General features: G+C 32.8%; 2 protein-coding genes across 6 annotated transcripts in view; both read left to right on the forward strand.

The window, feature by feature from the left end:
• LOC126747264 (uncharacterized) overlaps positions 1 to 20,823 on the forward strand; it is a 176,300-nt gene that overhangs the window by 146,579 nt on the left and 8,898 nt on the right. For all 4 annotated transcript variants that reach the window (XM_050455791.1, XM_050455793.1, XM_050455792.1 and 1 more), the window contains exon 4: positions 17,621 to 17,730. In XM_050455791.1, the coding sequence (XP_050311748.1) occupies positions 17,621 to 17,730 (110 nt within the window). The remainder of the gene's footprint in view (positions 1 to 17,620; positions 17,731 to 20,823) is intronic.
• Positions 6,361 to 7,113, forward strand: LOC126747265 (pupal cuticle protein 20-like). Of its 2 annotated transcripts, XR_007664138.1 has the most exons (3): positions 6,361 to 6,578; positions 6,632 to 6,762; positions 6,816 to 7,113. XR_007664138.1 is itself a non-coding variant. In XM_050455795.1 (2 exons), the coding sequence occupies exons 1-2, from the start codon at positions 6,611 to 6,613 to the stop codon at positions 7,078 to 7,080; spliced, it is 417 nt and encodes a 138-aa protein (XP_050311752.1). In that variant the 5' UTR covers positions 6,361 to 6,610; the 3' UTR covers positions 7,081 to 7,113. The 2 variants fall into 2 exon arrangements, 1 of the variants encoding a protein (XP_050311752.1); XM_050455795.1 differs by having other exon boundaries at positions 6,361 to 6,762.

Raw genomic sequence — 20,823 nt, forward strand, 5'->3', positions numbered from 1 at the left:
ATTTCTACCCTTAACTATAAACATGCACATCTGTGTGGGTTTTTCCCTATCTCTGGCGCCTCGGACTGTTTATGTTTTTGCACAAGATCAGTTCATATTCGTCAGTAACGCGTTGTACCTACTTGAGTAGAGTTAAATCTAAAGTATTTTTTATACGTTAAAATGTCGGATAGTGAGGCCGGTCCTAGTCGAAGCGATAGTGCAAGAGGAAGATGGCGGAAGACAAGTAAAACAAATATATTTATTATCTTTACATAATAGGTAAAATGTCAAAGTTAATACAGAGTACAAAAGGAGGTAAATTAAATAATAATAGGAATTAATATTCGGAATTAGAAGAAGCCTTAGAACACCTAAGTGATGAAGAAGAAGAGCCATTTATTGCTTCTGATGAAGAGGAGTATATTCCATAACTGTCAGATGGAAAGGGCGAGGATTCTGATGTTGAAAACGATCCTGTTGTAGAGCTAGAAGATTCGGAGTCTGATGATGATGATGATGACGTTCATCCAGATTTAGCTTCACAATTCCATTGGACAAGTAAAGATGGCACTCAGTAGAATGACTCACCTACACCACAACGACAAACGGTAGGTCGAAATATTTTGCGTGAAAAAAGTGGTGCACCAGCCTTAAGTCGTTTTTGAGTCGTCAAAACTATTATATCCCCAGAAATGTGTACCCTGATTCTAAAATATAGCAATAAAAAAAGGAATAGAGTTACGGAGGAGATAACCAAAGGTTATTGGCAATAACTAAGCTGCCGAAAACATTTTCTCCAAAAGCATTAATTCCATTGACTGATGTAGAACTAGATGCATTTTTCGGAATTCTAATTACTGCTGGTTTACATAGGTTCAATAAAGAACATATTTCTTAAATGTGGAAGATGGATTCGCTCCCTTTGTTTCGCGCAGCTATGCCTCATGATCGCTTCAAAATGTTTCTAAGATTTATTCGGTTTGATGACCAGAATACGCGTATAGAACATGCAAAGACAGATAAAGCAGCTCCAATTCGAGATATCTGGATTATGCTGAATTCAAATTTGGCAAAAAATTATCGACCAACAGAGTGTTTTACAGTAGATGAACAATTATTTCCATATAGAGGACACACTAAGTTTACCCAGTACATTCCCTCGAAACCAGCGAAATATGGAATAAAGGTTTTTTGGGCTTGTGATGCGATAAATTCCTATCCTCTAAAGGGTCAGCTATATACCGGAAAGGTGGTGAACGTCAGGCAAATATTGGTGAGAGAACAGTATTGGATTTAGTTGCACATTATAAGGGATCAGGAAGAAATATCACAACAGACAATTTTTTTACAAGTTTGCAACTTGCTCGTACTTTAAATTCATAGAATATGACTTTAGTAGGAACAGTTAGAAAAAATAAAACGTTTTTACCTTCCAATATGCAAGAAGATAGAGCCATAAATTCAACCATTTTTGCATTCAACAAAGATGCTACATTGTGCTCTTATGTTCCAAAAAAAAACAAGGCAGTGATTTTTTTATCAACTATGCACACAACAGGCGAAGTAGATAATACTTCTGTTGCAAAGCCTGAAATTAACAGATATTGGTGTTGACACTATGGACCAAATGCTATGTGAATATACTGTCAAACGTAGAATAAATCGCTGGCCATTAGCATTTTTTTTCAACATAATTGACGTTGCTAGTTTAGCTTCTTATTGTATATACAAGGAACCTAATCCTTCTTTCAAAGCTACTGAGCAACGTCGGCGATTTTTAAAAGATCTTGGTAATGAGCTGTGTTTGTCAAGTATCCAAATAAGATCCAAAAGTTGTTGGTAATTATTTTACTCGTCAGGCTATAGAAATGGTACTTCACCGACGAATGCCTGTTCGTTTAGATAATCCAGTTAGAGAACAAGCAGTTTGTGAACAAGATGCATCTGGACGTGTAAAGGTGGTTGGTAGTTGCCAAATATGCCGAGAGCGAACCCATAAACAGAGAAAAACTCGTAAAGCCTGTAAATCGTGCTCCAAACCAGTTTGTAATGAGCATTCAGTGGCTCAAATTATTTGTCAAAACTGTAATTCATAAGTAATGTTTTTAAGTGTTTTTTTGCTATGTTGCGTTAATTTGTACCTCACTGCAATTTTCTATGACTTCTTATTACTGTATATATAATAAAACATATAAATTTAATTCTTAAAAATTTTATTAGTGTTATAAACATAGTATAGGTACCCGGGTAACCATCCAGTCAACTATGGGTGAAAATTTTTTACACCTTATTTACTTTGAAAATAAAAAAAAAATAATTTCAAATTTTAACAATAAATTAAAAAAACCAAATTAAGAAATATCACAAAAGTACAAGCTTCATCAAAGGTGAGTTAAAAAGATATTCATATCTGAAAACTGAAAAGGTACCCGAATACCTTTCCAGTCACATAAGGGTTAAACCACCTGCATAAGCTAAGATCTCAAAAACTAACAATTTTTTTTTGAAAATTTTTGTTGTGACTTGTTGAGGATACTTGAGCGCACGCCACTGTCCAGGGGTTAAGACTCTATTTATATCAGTTTCATTGGCACAGGACCTCAAAATCATACATAGTCACTGATTCAATTTTTAATATTAGAACTTTATTTAAACCGCCTGCATAAACCTGCTCATATCTCAGAAACTAACAATGTTTTTTTGAGAATTCTTGAAGTGTCTTATTGAGGACACTTGAGCGCACGCCACTGTCTAGCTGTTGAGACTCTATTTATGCTGATTTCATTGGCACAGGATCTCAAAATCATCCCTAGTCATTGACTTAATTTTTAATATTAAAACTTTATTTACACCGCCTATAAAAACCTGCTCATATCTCACAAAATAACAATGTTTTTTTCAGAATTCTTGAAGTGTTTTATTGAGGATACTTGAGCGCACGCCACTGTCCAGCTTTTGAGACTCTATTTGTGCTAGTTTTATTGATACAGGATCCCAAAATCATTCCTAGTCATTGATCCAATTTTTAATATTAGAACTTTATTTAAACCGCCTGCATAAACCTGCTCATATCTCACAAACTAACAATGTTTTTTTTTTAATTCTTAAAGTGTTTTATTGAGGACACTTGAGCGCACGCCACTGTCCAGCTTTTGAGACTCTATTTGTGCTAGTTTTATTGATACAGGATCGCAAAATCATCCCTAGTCATTGATTCAATTGGTAATATTAGAACTTTATTTAAACCGCCTACATAAACCTGCTCATACCTCACAAACCAACAATGTTTTTTTGAGAATTCTTGAAGTGCCTTATTAAGGACACTTGAGCGCACGCCACTGGCTAACTTTTAAAACTCTAGTTCTGCTAGTTTTATTAGGAGACTCAAAATCACCCTTTGTTAATAATTTTATTTTTAATATTAGAACTTTTTTAAAACTGCCTTCACAGATTTGCTCATATCTCAAAAACTAACAATTTTATTTTGAACATTTTTGAAGTGCTTTATTGAGGACACTTGACTGCATACCACTGGCCAGCTTTTAAGACTCTATTTATGCTAGTTTCTTTGGCACAGGATCTCAAAATCATCCCTAGTCAGTGATTCAATTCTTGATATTAGAACTTTATTTAAACCGCTTGCATAAACCTGCTCAGATCTCACAAACTAACAATGTTTTTTTGAGAATTTTTGAAGTGTCTTATTGAGGACACTTAAACGCACGCCACTGTCCAACGGTTGAGACTCTATTTATGTTATGTTTCATTGGCACAGGACTTTAAATTCATCCCTAGTCATTGATTCAATTTTTAATATTAGAACTTTATTTAAACCGCCTGCAGAAACCAGCTCATACCTCAAAAGCTAGCAATTTTTTTGTGAAAATTCTTAATGTGTCTTGTTGAGGATACTGGAGCGCACGTCATTGTCTAACTTTTAAAACTCTAGTTCTGCTAGTTTTATTAGGAGACGACTTCAAAATCATCTTTTGTCAATAATTTTATTTTTAATATTAAAACTTTAATAAAACCGCCTGCACAAACCTGCTCATATCTCAAAAACTAACAATGTTTTTTTGAGAATTCTTGAAGTGTCTTGTTGCTGACACTTGAGCGCACGCCACTGTCCAGCTTTTAAGACTCTATTTATGCTAGTTTCATTGGCACAGGATCCCAAAATCATCCCTAGTCAGTGATTCAATTTTTGATATTAGAACTTTATTTAAACCGCCTGCACAAACCTGCTCATATCTCAAAAACTAACAATTTTATTTCAAACATTCTTAATGCTTCTTGTTGAGGACACTTGAGCGCAAGCCACTGTCTATTAAGACTCTATTTATACTAGTTTCATTGGCAAAGAACTTCAAAGTCTTCCCTAGTCTATAATTAAATTTTTAATATTAGAACTTTATTTAAACCGTTTGCACACACCTGCTCATATCTCACAAACTAACAATGTTTTTTTGAAAATTCTTTATTTGCCTTATTAAGGACACTTGAGCGCACGCCACTGTCCAGCTTTTGAGACTCTATTTATGCTAGTTTCATTGGCACATGATCCTAAAATCATCCTTAGTCAGTGATTCAATTTTTAATTCTTGAACTGTCTTGTTATGGATACTTGAGCGCACGCCACTGTCTAACTTTTAAAACTCTAGTTTAACTAGTTTTATTAGGAGACGACTTCAAAATCACCCTTTGTTAATATTATTATTTTTAATATTAAAACTTTATTTAAACCGCCTGCACATACCAGCTCATTTCTCACAAACTAACAATGTTTTTTTGAAAATTCTTGATGTGTCTTATTGAGGACACTTGAGCGCACGCCACTGTACAACTTTTGAGTCTCTATGTATGTTTGTTTCATTAGCAAAGGACTTCAACGTCATCCCTAGTCAATTATTTTACTTTTAATATTAGAACTTTATTTAAACAGTCTGCACAAACCTGCTCATATCTCAGAAACTAACAATGTTTTTTTGAATATTCTTGGTGTGCCTTGTTGAGAATACTTGAGCGCACGCCACTGTCCAGCGGTTAAGACTTTATTTAGGCTGGTTTCATTGGCACAGGATCCCAAAATCATCCCTAGTTATTGATCCAATTTTTAATATTAGAACTTTATTTAAACCGCCTGCATAAACCTGCTCATATCTCACAAACTAACAATGTTTTTTTTTTAATTCTTGAAGTGTTTTATTGAGGACACTTGAGCGCACGCCACTGTCCAGCTTTTGAGACTCTATTTGTGCTAGTTTTATTGATACAGGATCGCAAAATCATCCCTAGTCATTGATTCAATTGGTAATATTAGAACTTTATTTAAACCGCCTACATAAACCTGCTCATACCTCACAAACCAACAATGTTTTTTTGAGAATTCTTGAAGTGCCTTATTAAGGACACTTGAGCGCACGCCACTGGCTAACTTTTAAAACTCTAGTTCTGCTAGTTTTATTAGGAGACTCAAAATCACCCTTTGTTAATAATTTTATTTTTAATATTAGAACTTTTTTAAAACTGCCTTCACAGATTTGCTCATATCTCAAAAACTAACAATTTTATTTTGAACATTTTTGAAGTGCTTTATTGAGGACACTTGACCGCATACCACTGGCCAGCTTTTAAGACTCTAGTTATACTAGTTTCATTGGCACAGGACCTCAAAATTATCCCTAGTCTTTAATTCAATTGGTACTATTAGAACTTTATTTAAACCGCCTGCATAAACCTGCTCATATCTCACAAACTAACAACGTTTTTTTGAGAATTCTTGAAGTGTCTTATTAAGGACACTTGAGCGCACGCCACGGGATCATTTAGAATTTTGATTCTATTGGTATGCAAATGAACCTCGTAATTCAAAATCTCCTCCAGCTCATGGAGACTTCAGTTCGTCAGACTGGAAAAATCTTTGATTCCTTGCCCTAGACCAGCATCTTCTTACACTAACAAGTTAGAAAGAGACACTGTTCTAAATAATAGGTCACATGCGGTAAAAGATCAAAGAAGAATCCAGTGGGGGTAGTGACAGTGGCAGATAAATACCTCGCCTACATCAAAAGAGAGACATAACGTTCATTGGCATTAAAATATCGTCTTTAATGAGAGAGACGCAATCACCTTTAAGAATCTCAATGGCAAGGCAATGCATTGCCATCCTTGTCATACAGACGAGAGGAAGGGTAATCTCCTTCCCTCTTACATCCTAAGGCTATGGGACCAATTAAGATTAATTCTCTTGATATGGAAATGAAACTCTCTCCTCCAAGTCACGAAGACAACTGTTCAGATTAGGCAAATCCTTAGGTGCTTGGCCTAGTCCAACATCTTCTCACACTAAAGATAATGACGAAAGAGACATACTCTTCCTATACAACGAACCAGTCGAAAGAACTATTACGGTACTATTGACCTCAATGGGTGTTGATATTCTTCGGCCGAGGTTCTTCGAATGATCTTGACGACCTTGATTGACTTGACCCTAGAATATCAAGTTTATTTTTTACAACAATCGTGTGCTATATAAGATTTTGCATCAGCAGAGGCATTAATAAGCTTTCCGGTGCATCCGACGATCTCAAGAGATAGTAAGACAATTTTTCTTTAAATAAAATCACTTATGATCATCAAACGCTTGCAGCAGAACCGCCAAATTTACCTGCTGCTGTTTTTAATATATTTTGGGGTGCTCCAAGGGAAACCCTTGGAAAACTTGGACACTCTTATCAACTATGATGTCAACCTGGACTTGCCCGACGGATTCCATTACAGGTAAGTTGCAATATCTGTCACCCATCAGAAACGTCCTAAACATCTTCTTTCAGTTTTCGAACAAATAAAGGTGCTAGTGCAAAAGTGAGAGGGATAGTGCTGGCCAAAGATGATCTGACAATAGAAGGAAGCTATGGCTTCATAACTGACGGATCCAGTGTTCAAGTGTCTTATGAAGCTGACGAAAATGGCTTTAGGCCACACGTGGTGCAAACGAATTTACCTGAGACGACCCCTGTTGACAAAAGCATGAGCAGGCCAGAAGTTATTATTGGCACTGCTTGTTTGGCTTCTTTGAGTGGTGGAGGTTGTGGTTGAACTGCATTTAGTAAATATATTTATCTTAAAATCCGTTGATCCAATCATTTCCGACCAATGAGCATCAACAGCTTTACCAGAACTTGGCACCGTTGTCTTGAATCTGTCAATAGTGTCAATAACGTCACGTTTAAAAGTATGGGTAACCACAAAAAGGTCCTAGAGTGCATGCTTATTATCCTGCAGCTTGTAAGTCTCAGGAGTAACTGGGTAAGAAATGTCACACTTTCAAATGTGGCAACTCTTTATTAGAAGAATCTCTTTCTTTCTACTTCTTTGATTAAAGAAAGATAAGGGTACATTAGTGGCTCTTAGATCCTTAAGTCCGAGGACAAGAAGAAGCAGTGAAGGTTGCTTTCGTGAGGTTTCTGTGTCAATTCTGTCAGCTGTCAATGTTAATGATCTCATTTTAAAAAATGGCGACTCTTTATTTCGTCTATTATTAAATTGAAGTGGAAACCCTTAGAAAAATTACACAAAAAAAACCCAACGCTGTCCTTATCATTTATAAGTAGGACAATTGATGTCAATTATCTGCGGAAGGTCAAGAGCATGGGAAAGGGACAAGCTGCTGCTGAAAGCGATTTTTTTCCTTTGTTTAATAATTAATGGTCATGACATAGTTACGTTTTTCCTATAATAGGGCAATCGGCAAAAATCCTTTTAAAGCATTTAATGCTCAGTGCATTGCTGCCTTAAAGACTGATGACGGATCAAAGTGTCATTTGAAAAAAAAACTCGAATGACAAATGACAGGAGCGACTATAAGATCGATGACAAATCAAACTGTCACTTGTCAAAAATCAGATTGAGAGGAGCTAATGATGAGCGAGTATTGAATGAATGGAATTTTTTGTCTGCTTTTATGCCAGGATAAATTAAACTTCTTTGACAAGGACAAGGGAACATTTTATTAGCACTTTTACTCCCTAGACGTCAAGAAGAATTGATGACAAGATGTCTTAGTGATTGGCAAGTAATAAGAGCGGATGTCTAAGAAGAGTCCAACGTTGCCGAGTTTAGTTTATGATTATTGTATTGCCTATGCCGGTAATTTTATGAAAATTCAACATGAAATTGTTAGAAAGAAGACAAAATGCTCATATCTTTGTAACTAAGAAAGATAGAGGCTTGAAAGTTTGACCATAGACTCTTCTCATAAAATCGTTAGACACCTGTATCAGCGTTTTTCCAAATAAATTTTAAAAATGAAGAAATTTGCCTTGAAAGTTGAGGACGTTTTTTCCTAAAGAAAATCGATATTATAGGAACCAAATGCTGATATCTCTGTAACTAAGAAAGATAGAAGCTTGAAAATTGAACCATAGACTCTTCTTATAAAGCCATTGAACACATATTTTAGCACTTTTCCAAAAAAAAATTGAAAATTAAGGAATATGTCTTGGAAATTGAGAATTTTTTTTTCTGACAAAATCGATATCTTAGGGACAACATGCTCATATCTCTGTAACCAAGAGAGATAGATGCTTTAAAATTTGACCATAGACTCTTCTCATAAAATCGTTAGACATCTGTATCAGCGTTTTTCCAAATAAATTTTAAAAATGAAGAAATTTGCCTTTGAAGTTAAGGACATTTTTTCCTAAGAAATTCGATATTATAGGAACCAAATGCTGATATCTCTGTAACTAAGAAAGATAGAAGATTGAAAATTGAACCATAAACTCTTCTTATAAAACCCTATTTTAGCATTCTTCCAAAAAAAATTGAACATTAAGAAATTTGGCTTGGAAATTGAGCATTTTATTTTTCTGAAAAAATCGATATTTAAGAGACAACATGCTCATATCTCTGTAACTAACAGAGATAGATGCTTGAAAATTTTAACATAGACTCTTCTCATAGAATCGTTAGAGACCTGTATCAGCGTTTTTCCAAATAAATTTTAAAAATGAAGAAATTTGCCTTGAAAGTTGAGGACGTTTTTTCCTAAAAAATTCGATATTATAGGAACCAAATGCTTATATCTCTGTAACTGAGAAAGATAGAAGCTTGATAATTGAACCATAGGCTCTTCTTATAAAACCCTATTTTAGCATTTTTCCAAAAAAAATTGAAAATTAAGAAATTTGTCTTGCAAATTGAGCAATTTATTTTTCTGAAAAAATCGATATTTTAGGGATAAAATGCTCTTATCTCTGTAACTAAGAGAGATAGAGGCTTGAAAATTTTAACATAGACTCTTCTCATAAAATCGTTAGACACTTATATCAGCGTTTTTCCAAATAAATTTTAAAAATGAAGACATTTGCCTTGAAAGTTGAGGACGTTTTTTCCTAAAAAAAATCGATATTATAGGAACCAAATGCTGATATCTCTGTAACTAAGAAAGATAGAAGCTTGAAAATTGAACCATAAACTCTTCTTATAAAACCCTATTTTAGCATTCTTCCAAAAAAAATTGAACATTAAGAAATTTGGCTTGGAAATTGAGCATTTTATTTTTCTGAAAAAATCGATATTTAAGAGACAACATGCTCATATCTCTGTAAATAACAGAGATAGATGCTTGAAAATTTTAACATAGACTCATCTCATAGAATCGTTAGAGACCTGTATCAGCGTTTTTCCAAATAAATTTTAAAAATGAAGAAATTTGCCTTGAAAGTTGAGGACGTTTTTTCCTAAAAAATTCGATATTATAGAAACCAGATGCTGATATCTCTGCAACCAAGAGAGATAGAAGCTTGAAAATTGAACCATAGACTCTTCTTATAAAACCATTGAACACGTATTTTAGCATTTTTCCAAAAAAAAATTGAAAATTAAGAAATATGTCTTGGAAATTGAGAATTTTTTTTTCTGACAAAGTCGATATCTTAGGAACAACATGCTCATATCTCTGTAACTAAGAGAGATAGACGCTTGAAAATTAGACCATAAACTCTTCTCATAAAATCGTTAGACACCTGTATCAGCGTTTTTCCAAATAAATTTAAAAAATGGAGAAATTTGCCTTGGAAGTTGAGGACGTTTTTTCCTAAAAAATTCGATATTATAGAAACCAGATGCTGATATCTCTGCAACCAAGAGAGATAGAGCCATGAAAATTTGACCATAGACTCTTCTCATAAAATTATTGAACACCTGTATCAGCATTTTTCCAAATAAATTTTAAAAATTAAGAAATTTGTCTTGGAAATTGATCATTTTATTTTTCTAATAAAATCGATATTTTAGGGACAAAATGCTCATATCTCTGGAACTAAGATAGATAGAGGCTTGAAAATTTGACCATAGACTCTTCTCATAAAATCGTTAGACACCTGTATCAACGTTTTTCCAAATAAATTAAAAAAATGGAGAAATTTGCCTTGGAAGTTGAGAACGTTTTTCCCTAAAAAATTCGATATTATAGGAACTAAATGCTTATATCTCTGTAATCAAGAAAGATAGAAGCTTGAAAATTGAACCATAAACTCTTCTTATAAAACCCTATTTTAGCATTCTTCCAAAAAAAATTGAACATTAAGAAATTTGGCTTGGAAATTGAGCATTTTATTTTTCTGAAAAAATCGATATCTTAGGAACAACATGCTCATATCTCTGTAACTAAGAGAGATAGACGCTTGAAAATTAGACCATAAACTCCTCTCATAAAATCGTTAGATACCTGTGTCAGCGTTTTTCCAAATAAATTTTCAAAATGACGAAATTTGCCTCGGAAGTTAAGGACGTTTTTTTTCCTGAAAAATTCGCTATTATAGGAACCAAATGATGATATCTCTGCAACCAAGAGAGATAGAAGCTTGAAAATTGAACCATAGACTGTTCTTATAAAACCATTGAACACCTATTGTAGCATTTTTCCAAAAAAAATTTGAAAATGAAGAAATTTGGCTTGGAAATTGAGCATTTTATTTTTCTGAAAAAATCGATATTTAAGAGACAACATGCTCATATCTCTGTAACTAACAGAGATAGATGCTTGAAAATTTTAACATAGACTCTTCTCATAGAATCGTTAGAGACCTGTATCAGCGTTTTTCCAAATAAATTTAAAAAATGAAGAAATTTGACTTGGAAGTTGAGGACATTTTTTCCAAAAAAATTTTATTTTATAGGAACCAAATGCTGATATCTCGGCAATCAAGAGAGATAGAAGCTTGAAAATTAAACAATAGACTCTTCTTATAAAATCCTTAAACATCTATTTAAGTATTTTTCCGAAAAAAAATTGAAAATGTAGAAATTTGCCTTGGAAGTTGAGCACAACATGCTCATATCTCTGTAACTAAGAGAGATAGGCGCTTGAAAATTTTAGCATAGACTCTTTTCATAAGAAAACACCTATTTAAGCATTTTTCCAAAGTTTAGAGTGTCATTTGTCACAATGGCAAGTGACAAAAAGGTCCACATAAAGATCCTTATTGCTCAGCCTGTCTCTTTTTATTCTCATCTCTTTTTTGACGATAACTCGGTTGCTACTTGCAAACATTCAATTGACAAATGACAAGGAGTCGCTGTGTAATAGCTCCAACGTTGCCAAACGCTGAAACTCCCCCTCGAGCAATAAACATGCAAATAAATACGCTTTCTAATCTACAACATCATTAGTTAACATTTTCAAAGAAAGGCTTTCGCTAATTAACGCCCCTAATAAATCACGCTCTGTTGTATAACTATCCTTATTTACAAGAAACTATGTAAATGGGCTAAAGTAAATGTGTCTCCTAGGTAATTTATCAAACATAAAGCGGGAAATTAATCATAATTTTCCCGATGAAAACCCACCGAGAAAAATGACTGAAAAGCATTATTAAACCAGCGATTGAATTAAACGGATTCGGTCCAATAATTCCCCCTATCAATTACCCAGTTTCTGATAATAATAAAGTTCAAGGGAAACTTTTGGAAACTTCATTAACGGTTTTACTTTGCGAGGTAATGAGATTAAAGTTTCAAGAGTTCTTGGTCGAGTTTACCTTTAAACGGAAACTTTAGATCTCAATGAATATTTTTCTCTCGATAAAAGGTGAAACTTTCGTATTAAATTAAGGAGGAAATAAAAGTGGCGCCATCTAGGATCATACCCTTCTCAGCAACTAAAAGTTGGCTTGGCAACGTTGGCTCCTGTCACTTGTCAATTAAATGTTTGACAGTTACAATAGATGGAATAGGAACAGACTGGGAGAGCAATAAAAACAGAGAATAAAAGAGTGAGAAGACACTGAAAGACTACTCCATGACTATTGCAAGTATGGACTATTTCTTCACTACAATAAAAGACGTTGAAAAAATGAAGAAAAAAATCAATGAGAAGAAAAAGACAGTGAGAGAACAATTTTTCCAGTATTAAATTACTTAAAGGAAATTAGAGCATCATTAAGGAAGATTACCTCAACTAAGCTTGGCAACGTTGGTTTATTTCATATAATTGCTCCTGTCACTTGTCAATTAAAATTTTGACAAGTGACAGTCTGACTTATCATTAGGCTCAGGCAAATGTGAACTGGGTTGCGAATTTTTTTTTTGATTTTTCTCTCGAAATTTTTTGTGTCAAATTAAGAAGATAATATAAGTAACACCATCTAGGATCATAACCTTAAACTTCTAAGCAACTAAGCTTGGCAACGTTGGATTATCTATATTGCTGCCCTTGTCACTTGTCAAATGAGTATTTGACAAGTGGCAGTTGAGTTGTAAAAAAATTGAGAGATGAGAACAAAAAGAGACAGGGATAGTAATAAAAAAATAGACAATTAGGAAGGAGGTTAAAAATTTAGAAGGGAAGAGAGGGAGAGCAAAAGAACTGTGTTTATTTTAATAATTTAATTTATATTTTCCCTGTTTTGTGGTTTTTTAATTTGTAGCTTAAGTATATAAATAAAAAGTAAGAAAAAGGGTGAAAGGAGATAAGGAGAGAAAATTCAAAGGGTCAAATTAAAATGATATAGTCACAAAGAGTGAAAGAAAGAGACAGGGAAAGTGTTTTTTAAGTCATACAATTATAATTACAAAAAATGGAAAATATGATAAAGGAACAAGTGGAAAAGAGAGAAAAAATAAGAAAAATACGTAAAGGAGGAGAGCATATTTAGACAGGTAGAAACAAAATTGGAATTTAAGCGAGAAGAGAAATAAGATGAATGAAAATGAAAAGGAGATGGACTAATATAAGGAAAGAGAAAGAGAAAAGCAGATAGTGCTAAGAAGGGATAGAAACGGGAAATCTTAAATCGTACCATCTAGGAAGAAAATCTTAAACTACTGTTATTAACTGAGCTTGGCAACGTTGGCTTTTCCATATAATTGCTCGTGTCACTTGTCAAATAAATTTTTGCATGACATGTTTCTACTATTAAATTAGAACATTTTTGTTTTAATTATTTAAAAATACCTCAGCAACTGAACTTGCAACTTTGCTGTCAACATTGTCTTCTTCTTCTTCATAGAGTAGCTTGCGTCAATTGTCAGAAATGTCAAATAGATTTTTGATAAATGACAGTTGAATTTGTCATCAGACTCAGATAGGTGCGCAGTAGGCTGAGCAATAAAGACATCTACATATAGTCGCTCTTGTCACTTGTTTTGGAGCTATTTATTTTTTTTCTTTAATTACTCGACACTATCAGAGGCCTCACGGAAGTCTCAATAACTGACAAACAAATTGTCCGATTTTGTTTATTTAAATTTTACTTGAAAGTCGATGGATTTCTTTATAAAAAAGTTACTACAAGTTCCACTGTAGCTCTTCAAGTTTTAGAGTTATTTAATTTTTTATGTAATTACTTGATCATTGTCAGAGGCTTCACGGAAATCTCAGTAACATAAAAAGTAATGGTCCGATTTTATTTATTTAAATATTATATGATAGTCGATGAATTTCTTTATGAAAAAGTTACTACAAGTTTCACTGTAGCTCTACAAGTTTTAGAAATATTTAATTTTTTATGTAATTACTTGATCATTGTCAGAGGCTGCAGAGAAATCTCAGTAACTTAGAAAGTAATGGTCCGATTTTATTTATTTAAATTTTATATGATAGTCGATGAATTTCTTTATAAAAAAGCTACTACAAGTTTCACTATAACTCTACAAGTTTTGGAACTATTTAATTTTTTGTTAAATTACTCGACACTGTCAAAAGCTTCACGGAAGTCTCAATAACTGATAAACTAATGGTCCGATTTTATTTATTTAAATTTCACATGAAAGCTATTGAGTTTCCTAACCAAAAAGTTGCTACAAGTTTCACTGTAGCTCTACAAGTTTTGAAACTATTAAATTTTTTGTTAAATTACTCGACACCATCAAAGGCTTCACGGAAGTCTTAATAACTTAAAAACTAATTGTCCGATTCTATTGATTTAAATTTTACATTAAAGCCATTGAGTTTTCTAACTAAAAAGTGTCTACAAGTTTCACTGTAGCTCTACAAGTTTTAGAGTTATTTAATTTTTTATGTAATTACTTGATCATTGTCAGAGGCTGCAGAGAAATCTCAGTAACTTAGAAAGTAATGGTCCGATTTCATTTATTTAAATTTCACATGAAAGCCATTGAGTTTCCTAACCAAAAAGTTACTACAAGTTTCACTGTAGCTCTACAAGTTTTGGAACTATTTAATTTTTTGTTAAATTACTCGACACTGTCAAAGGCTTCACGGAAATCTTAATAACTTAAAAACTAATTGTCCGATTCTATTGATTTAAATTTTACATTAAAGCCATTGAGTTTTCTAACTAAAAAGTGTCTACAAGTTTCACTGTATCTCTACAAGTTTTAGAGTTATTCAATTTTTTATGTAATTACTTGATCATTGTCAGGCTGCAGAGAAATCTCAGTAACTTAGAAAGTAATGGTCCGATTTCATTTATTTAAATTTCACATGAAAGCCATTGAGTTTCCTAACCAAAAAGTTACTACAAGTTTTACTGTATCTCTACAAGTTTTAGAGTTATTAAATTTTTTATGTAATTACTTGATCATTGTCAGAGGCTGCAGAGAAATCTCAGTAACTTAGAAAGTAATGGTCCGATTTCATTTATTTAAATTTCACATGAAAGCCATTGAGTTTCCTAACCAAAAAGTTACTACAAGTTCCACTGTAGCTCTACAAGTTTTAGAGTTATTTAATTTTTTATGTAATTACTTGATCATTGTCAGAGGCTGCAGAGAAATCTCAGTAACTTAGAAAGTAATGGTCCGATTTCATTTATTTAAATTTCACATGAAAGCCATTGAGTTTCCTAACCAAAAAGTTACTACAAGTTTTACTGTATCTCTACAAGTTTTAGAGTTATTAAATTTTTTATGTAATTACTTGATCATTGTCAGAGGCTGCAGAGAAATCTCAGTAACTTAGAAAGTAATGGTCCGATTTCATTTATTTAAATTTCACATGAAAGCCATTGAGTTTCCTAACCAAAAAGTTACTACAAGTTCCACTGTAGCTCTACAAGTTTTAGAGTTATTTAATTTTTTATGTAATTACTTGATCATTGTCAGAGGCTGCAGAGAAATCTCAGTAACTTAGAAAGTAATGGTCCGATTTCATTTATTTAAATTTCACATGAAAGCCATTGAGTTTCCTAACCAAAAAGTTACTACAAGTTTTACTGTATCTCTACAAGTTTTAGAGTTATTAAATTTTTTATGTAATTACTTGATCATTGTCAGAGGCTGCAGAGAAATCTCAGTAACTTAGAAAGTAATGGTCCGATTTCATTTATTTAAATTTCACATGAAAGCCATTGAGTTTCCTAACCAAAAAGTTACTACAAGTTTCACTGTAGCTCTACAAGTTTTGAAACTATTAAATTTTTTGTTAAATTACTCGACACCATCAAAGGCTTCACGGAAGTCTTAATAACTTAAAAACTAATTGTCCGATTCTATTGATTTAAATTTTACATTAAAGCCATTGAGTTTTCTAACTAAAAAGTGTTTACAAGTTTCACTGTAGCTCTACAAGTTTTAGAGTTATTTAATTTTTTATGTAATTACTTGATCATTGTCAGAGGCTGCAGAGAAATCTCAGTAACTTAGAAAGTAATGGTCTGATTTCATTTATTTAAATTTCACATGAAAGCCATTTAGTTTCCTAACCAAAAAATTACTACAAGTTTCACTGTAGCTCTACAAGTTTTGGAGTTATTAAATTTTTTATGTAATTACTTGATCATTGTCAGAGGCTTCACGGAAATCTCAGTAACTTAAAAAGTAATGGTCCGATTTTATTTATTTAAATTTTATATGACAGTCGATGAATTTCTTTATAAAAAAGTTAGTACAAGTTTCACTGTAGCTCTACAAGTTTTGGAACTATTTAATTTTTTGTTAAATTACTCGACACTGTCAAAGGCTTCACGGAAGTCTCAATGACTGATAAAATAATGGTCCGATTTTATTTATTTAAATTTCACATGAAAGCCATTGAGTTTCCTAACCAAAAAATTACTACAAATTTGGCTGCAGCTCTACAAGTTTTGGAGCTATTTAATATTTAGTTTAACCACTTAACATTGTCAGAGGCCTTATAAAAGTCTAAAAAAAGTAACATAAAAACTTAATATTCAATTTTTTAAATGATCACTTCTTTGGTTTTCTGGTATTCTTGCCCTGAAGAGGCCAGGTGAACAGAAACATGTTTCGATAACCACAAAATCATTCAGAATCACACTGATCGGCGAAACATGGCAACCTCTGCTTCTCCCTATAGCCGCACTTGTCACTTGTCATTTTGACAATTGACAGTTTGATTTGTCATGAATGGTAGGCTTCAAAATTTGATGTTTTGTTCTTTTCCGTTGCATTAAAGAGACTGCAAATAGAGAGGACATGAGTAACCTACGAAATTGAATATTTCTGTCCTAGTTAAAAAAAATTAGGGTAAACTCAGTCTACCCTTCTCTCCTTTTATTTTCTCTTGTCTCCTTTGTTTTCCTCTCCTTTTCTTTCCGTTTATTTTATTTCCTCTCTTATCCTTCTGTTCTCTGCTCACTTACTAGCATATCTTCCTTCTCTCTCAAGTAGAATCGCCAAAAAACGCATTATACCATGGACCAATTTGGCTCTATCCAAAATCCAAATGGGGGCAAATAATTGCGTCGAATAGTGTCAAACTGAGCCAAACATTTGCCAATATTCGACCATGTTTGCGAAGAGAATTCTTTGACCTTCACGTTGTGTTAGGTGGAAATTAGGCACAAATCAATAAAAACTTACTGTTAATGGGGAATAAAGAAATAAAACCGCCATGTCGTTTACTAATCGTGCTTGACCTTACATAGGTTTTTAATTTTCTGTCAATGTCACTTGTCAAATGTCAAGCAAGAAATATAAAGCATAAAGACATTTAATATTCTTATAAAAAAATAGGATATAGATGGTGCCACTAGGCACGATCCAATACCAACACTTCCTGTGCTGAAACAAATACATTCGTACACGTTTGTCAATATTTGCCGAACGTCGTATTTGTTCATTTTGTTCGTAATTGCTCTTCATCTGCTCTCTGCGCAGATCAGATTTGCACCGGTTTGCGCATAATTATTCACTTGTTTGTTCGTTTCAGAGCTGTGCCATGCGGCCACAAAGATCCAGGCGTCGTTCCGGGGGCATATGAGCAGGAAAACTATGGAAAACGACGGGAAAAAGGGCGAGGGGTCTAAGGAGAACAAAGAGGTATATTTTGAGCACTTTTTTATATCTAATTTTGGTATTTTTTGCTTAAAAACTAAGTCACAATGGCCAGGGTTGGGCTAGAAGTTCAATAAACTTTAATCGATTGAGTACAAGTATTTGGCAAATGCGCATTAGCAATTATCTGATGTCAGATGCGCAGAATGAGAAATGTTGTGTTTACTTGATTTGCGCAAGTCATATGGTGTAGATTAAAGAGCAATCAGTTCATTAAGACTTAATACTTCAAGACTTGATACTGTCGAAGGCTGTAAAAAAATCTAAATATATGGAGAATTTATGCAACGATATTATTCATTTTGGTTTCATATGAAAGCTGACGAGTTTCTTTATCAAAAAGGTTCTTATGAGTTTTCTTGTAAATTCAACCGTTTTGGACTTATTAAGTGGTTTTTTAATGGATTGAAAAAAATCTTGATACTGTCAAAGGCTTTACGAAAATCTGAATATACTGAAAACCGATGCAAAGATTTTATTGATTTTAGTCTCATATGAAAACTGAAAAGTTTCTTTATCAAAAAGGCCCTTACAAGTTTCTTTATAGATACAACAGTTTGGGAGTTATTGTGCAAGTTTTCAATGGATTGAAAAAAATCTTGATACTATAAAAGGCTTTACAAAAATATAAATATCTTGAAAACCCATGAAAGGATTTTATTGATTTTAGTTTCATATGAAAGCTGCTCAATTTCTTTATCAAAAAGGCCCTTACAAGTTTTCTTATAAATACAACCGTTTTCGAGTTATTGAGCGGTATTTCAGTGAATTGAAAAAATCTTGACACTATCAAACGCCTTAAAAAAAATTTAATATTTTTACAATTTCATTGTCTTTAGTCTAAAAAAAATACTCATAATTCTAATGACACCAGTCGATAATATTTCTTCATTATTTTGACAATTGTGATATGCGCATGTCGACTTTTAGGTAAAGGGAGAAATGTGGCAACCAAGCCTTTAACGGAAGCCGCTATTCTACTTACATTTTGTTTGGTGCATGCGCATTAAAATAGTGTATCATCCAGCGTTGCCATACTGCTTTTTATTGGTCTAATTATTGAGAAGTTTTTGAATTGGTTGAAAAAATTTTGATAATGTCAAAGGCTTTACAAAAATCTGAATATACTGAAAACCGATGTAAAGATTTTATTGATTTTAGTCTCATATGAGAGCTGAAGAGTTTCTTTATCAAAAAGGTCCCTACGAGTTTTCTTATAAATTCAACCGTTTTACAGTTATAAAGCAGTTTTTCAATGGAATTAAAAAAATCTTGATACTGTCAAAGGCTTTACGAAAATCTGAATATACTGAAAACTGATGTAAAGATTTTATTGATTTTAGTCTTATATGAGAGCTGAAGAGTTTCTTCATCAAAAAGGCCCTTACAAGTTTCTTTATAGATACAACGGTTTGGGAGTTATTGAGCTGGTTTGCAATCGAATGAAAAAAATCTTGATACTATAAAAGGCTTTAGAAGAATATAAATATCTTGAAAACCCACGAAAGGATTTTATTGATTTTAGTTTCATATGAAAGCTGCTGAGTTTCTTTATCTAAGTGATTCTTATGAGTTTTCTTGTAAATTCAACCGTTTTGGACTTATTAAGTGGTTTTTTAATGGACTGAAAAAAATCTTGATACTGTCAAAGGCTTTACAAAAATATAAATATCTTGAAAACCCATGAAAGGATTTTATTGATTTTAGTTCCATATGAAAGCTGCTGAGTTTCTTAATCAAAAAGATTCTCATGAGTTTTCTTATAAATTCAACCGTTTTGGACTTATTAAGTAGTTTTTCAATGGATTGAAAAAAATCTTGATACTGTCAAAGGCTTAAGAAAAATCTGAATATACTGAAAACCGATGCAAAGATTTTATTGATTTTAGTCTCATATGAAAGCTAAAGAGTTTCTTTATCAAAAAGGTCCTCACGAGTTTCTTTATAGATACAACGGTTTGGAAGTTATTGAGCAAGTTTTCAATGGATTGAAAAAAATCTTGATACTATAAAAGGCTTTACAAAAATAGAAATATCTTGAAAACCCATAAAAGGATTTTATTGATTTTAGTCTCATATGAAAGCTGCTGAATTTCTTTATCAAAAAGGTCCTTACAAGTTTTCTTATAAATACAACCGTTTTTGAGTTATTGAGCATTTTTTCAATGAATTGAAGAAATCTTGACACTATCAAATGCCTCATAGAAATCTTAATATGTTTACAATTTTCTTGACTTTAGTATACAAAAAAATATTCGTAGCTCCAATAGCAGCAGACGATAATATTTCTTTATTACTTTGACAGTTGTGACATGCGCAAGTCGACTTTTAGGTTAAGGGGGAAATGTGGCAACCTCGCGCGCAAGCCTTTAACGGAAGCCGCTATTCTAGTTACATTTTGTTTGGCGCATGCGCATTAAAATATTGTATCATCCAGCGTTGCCATACTGTTCCGTATTAGTCTCATTACTGAGTAGTTGTTGAATAGATTAAGGAAATCGTGATAAGGTCAAATGCTTTACAAAAATTTAAATAAATTGAAAACTTTTGTAACGATTTTACTGATTTTTGTTTCATACGAAAGCTGATGAGTTACCTCATAAAAAATGTGTTTTTAAATTTTCTTGTGAAATTAACGGTTTTGAAGTTATTGAGCAATTTTTCAATGAAATGAAACAAATTTTGATAGTGTCAAGGGCTGTAGAAAAATCTAAATATCTTAAAATCTAATGAAAGGATTTTATCGGTTTCAGTTTCATATTAAAGCTGATGAGTTTTCCTATAAAAAGCTTATTTTAAATTTTCTAGTCAAAGTAACTGTTATAGAGTTTCTTGAGCACTTTTACAATGGAATGTTAGAAACCTTGATAGTGTCAAACGCGGTACAAAAGTCTCAATATCTTGAAAACCGATGAAACGATTTTATTGATTTTGGTTTTGTTTGAAAGCTGATGAGTTTCTTCATAAAAAAGGTTCTTACAAGTTTTTCTCTGAACATAACGGTTTTGGAGTTATTGAGCAAGTTGTCAGTAATATGAAAAAAATCTTGATACTGTCGACGGCTTTACAAACATCTAA

The sequence above is a fragment of the Anthonomus grandis genome, chromosome 19 (genome assembly GCF_022605725.1).
Source record: "Anthonomus grandis grandis chromosome 19, icAntGran1.3, whole genome shotgun sequence".
Lineage (NCBI taxonomy): Eukaryota > Metazoa > Arthropoda > Insecta > Coleoptera > Curculionidae > Anthonomus > Anthonomus grandis.

What these genes read in the sequence shown, in the direction of transcription:
- LOC126747265 (XM_050455795.1), top strand. Translation starts at nt 6,611, where the DNA reads ATGATCATCAAACGCTTGCAGCAGAACCGCCAAATTTACCTGCTGCTG. An exon ending in CCCGACGGATTCCATTACAG is followed by an intron (nt 6,763 to 6,815) that starts GTAAGTTGCAAT and finishes ATCTTCTTTCAG; the next exon opens with TTTTCGAACAAATAAAGGTG.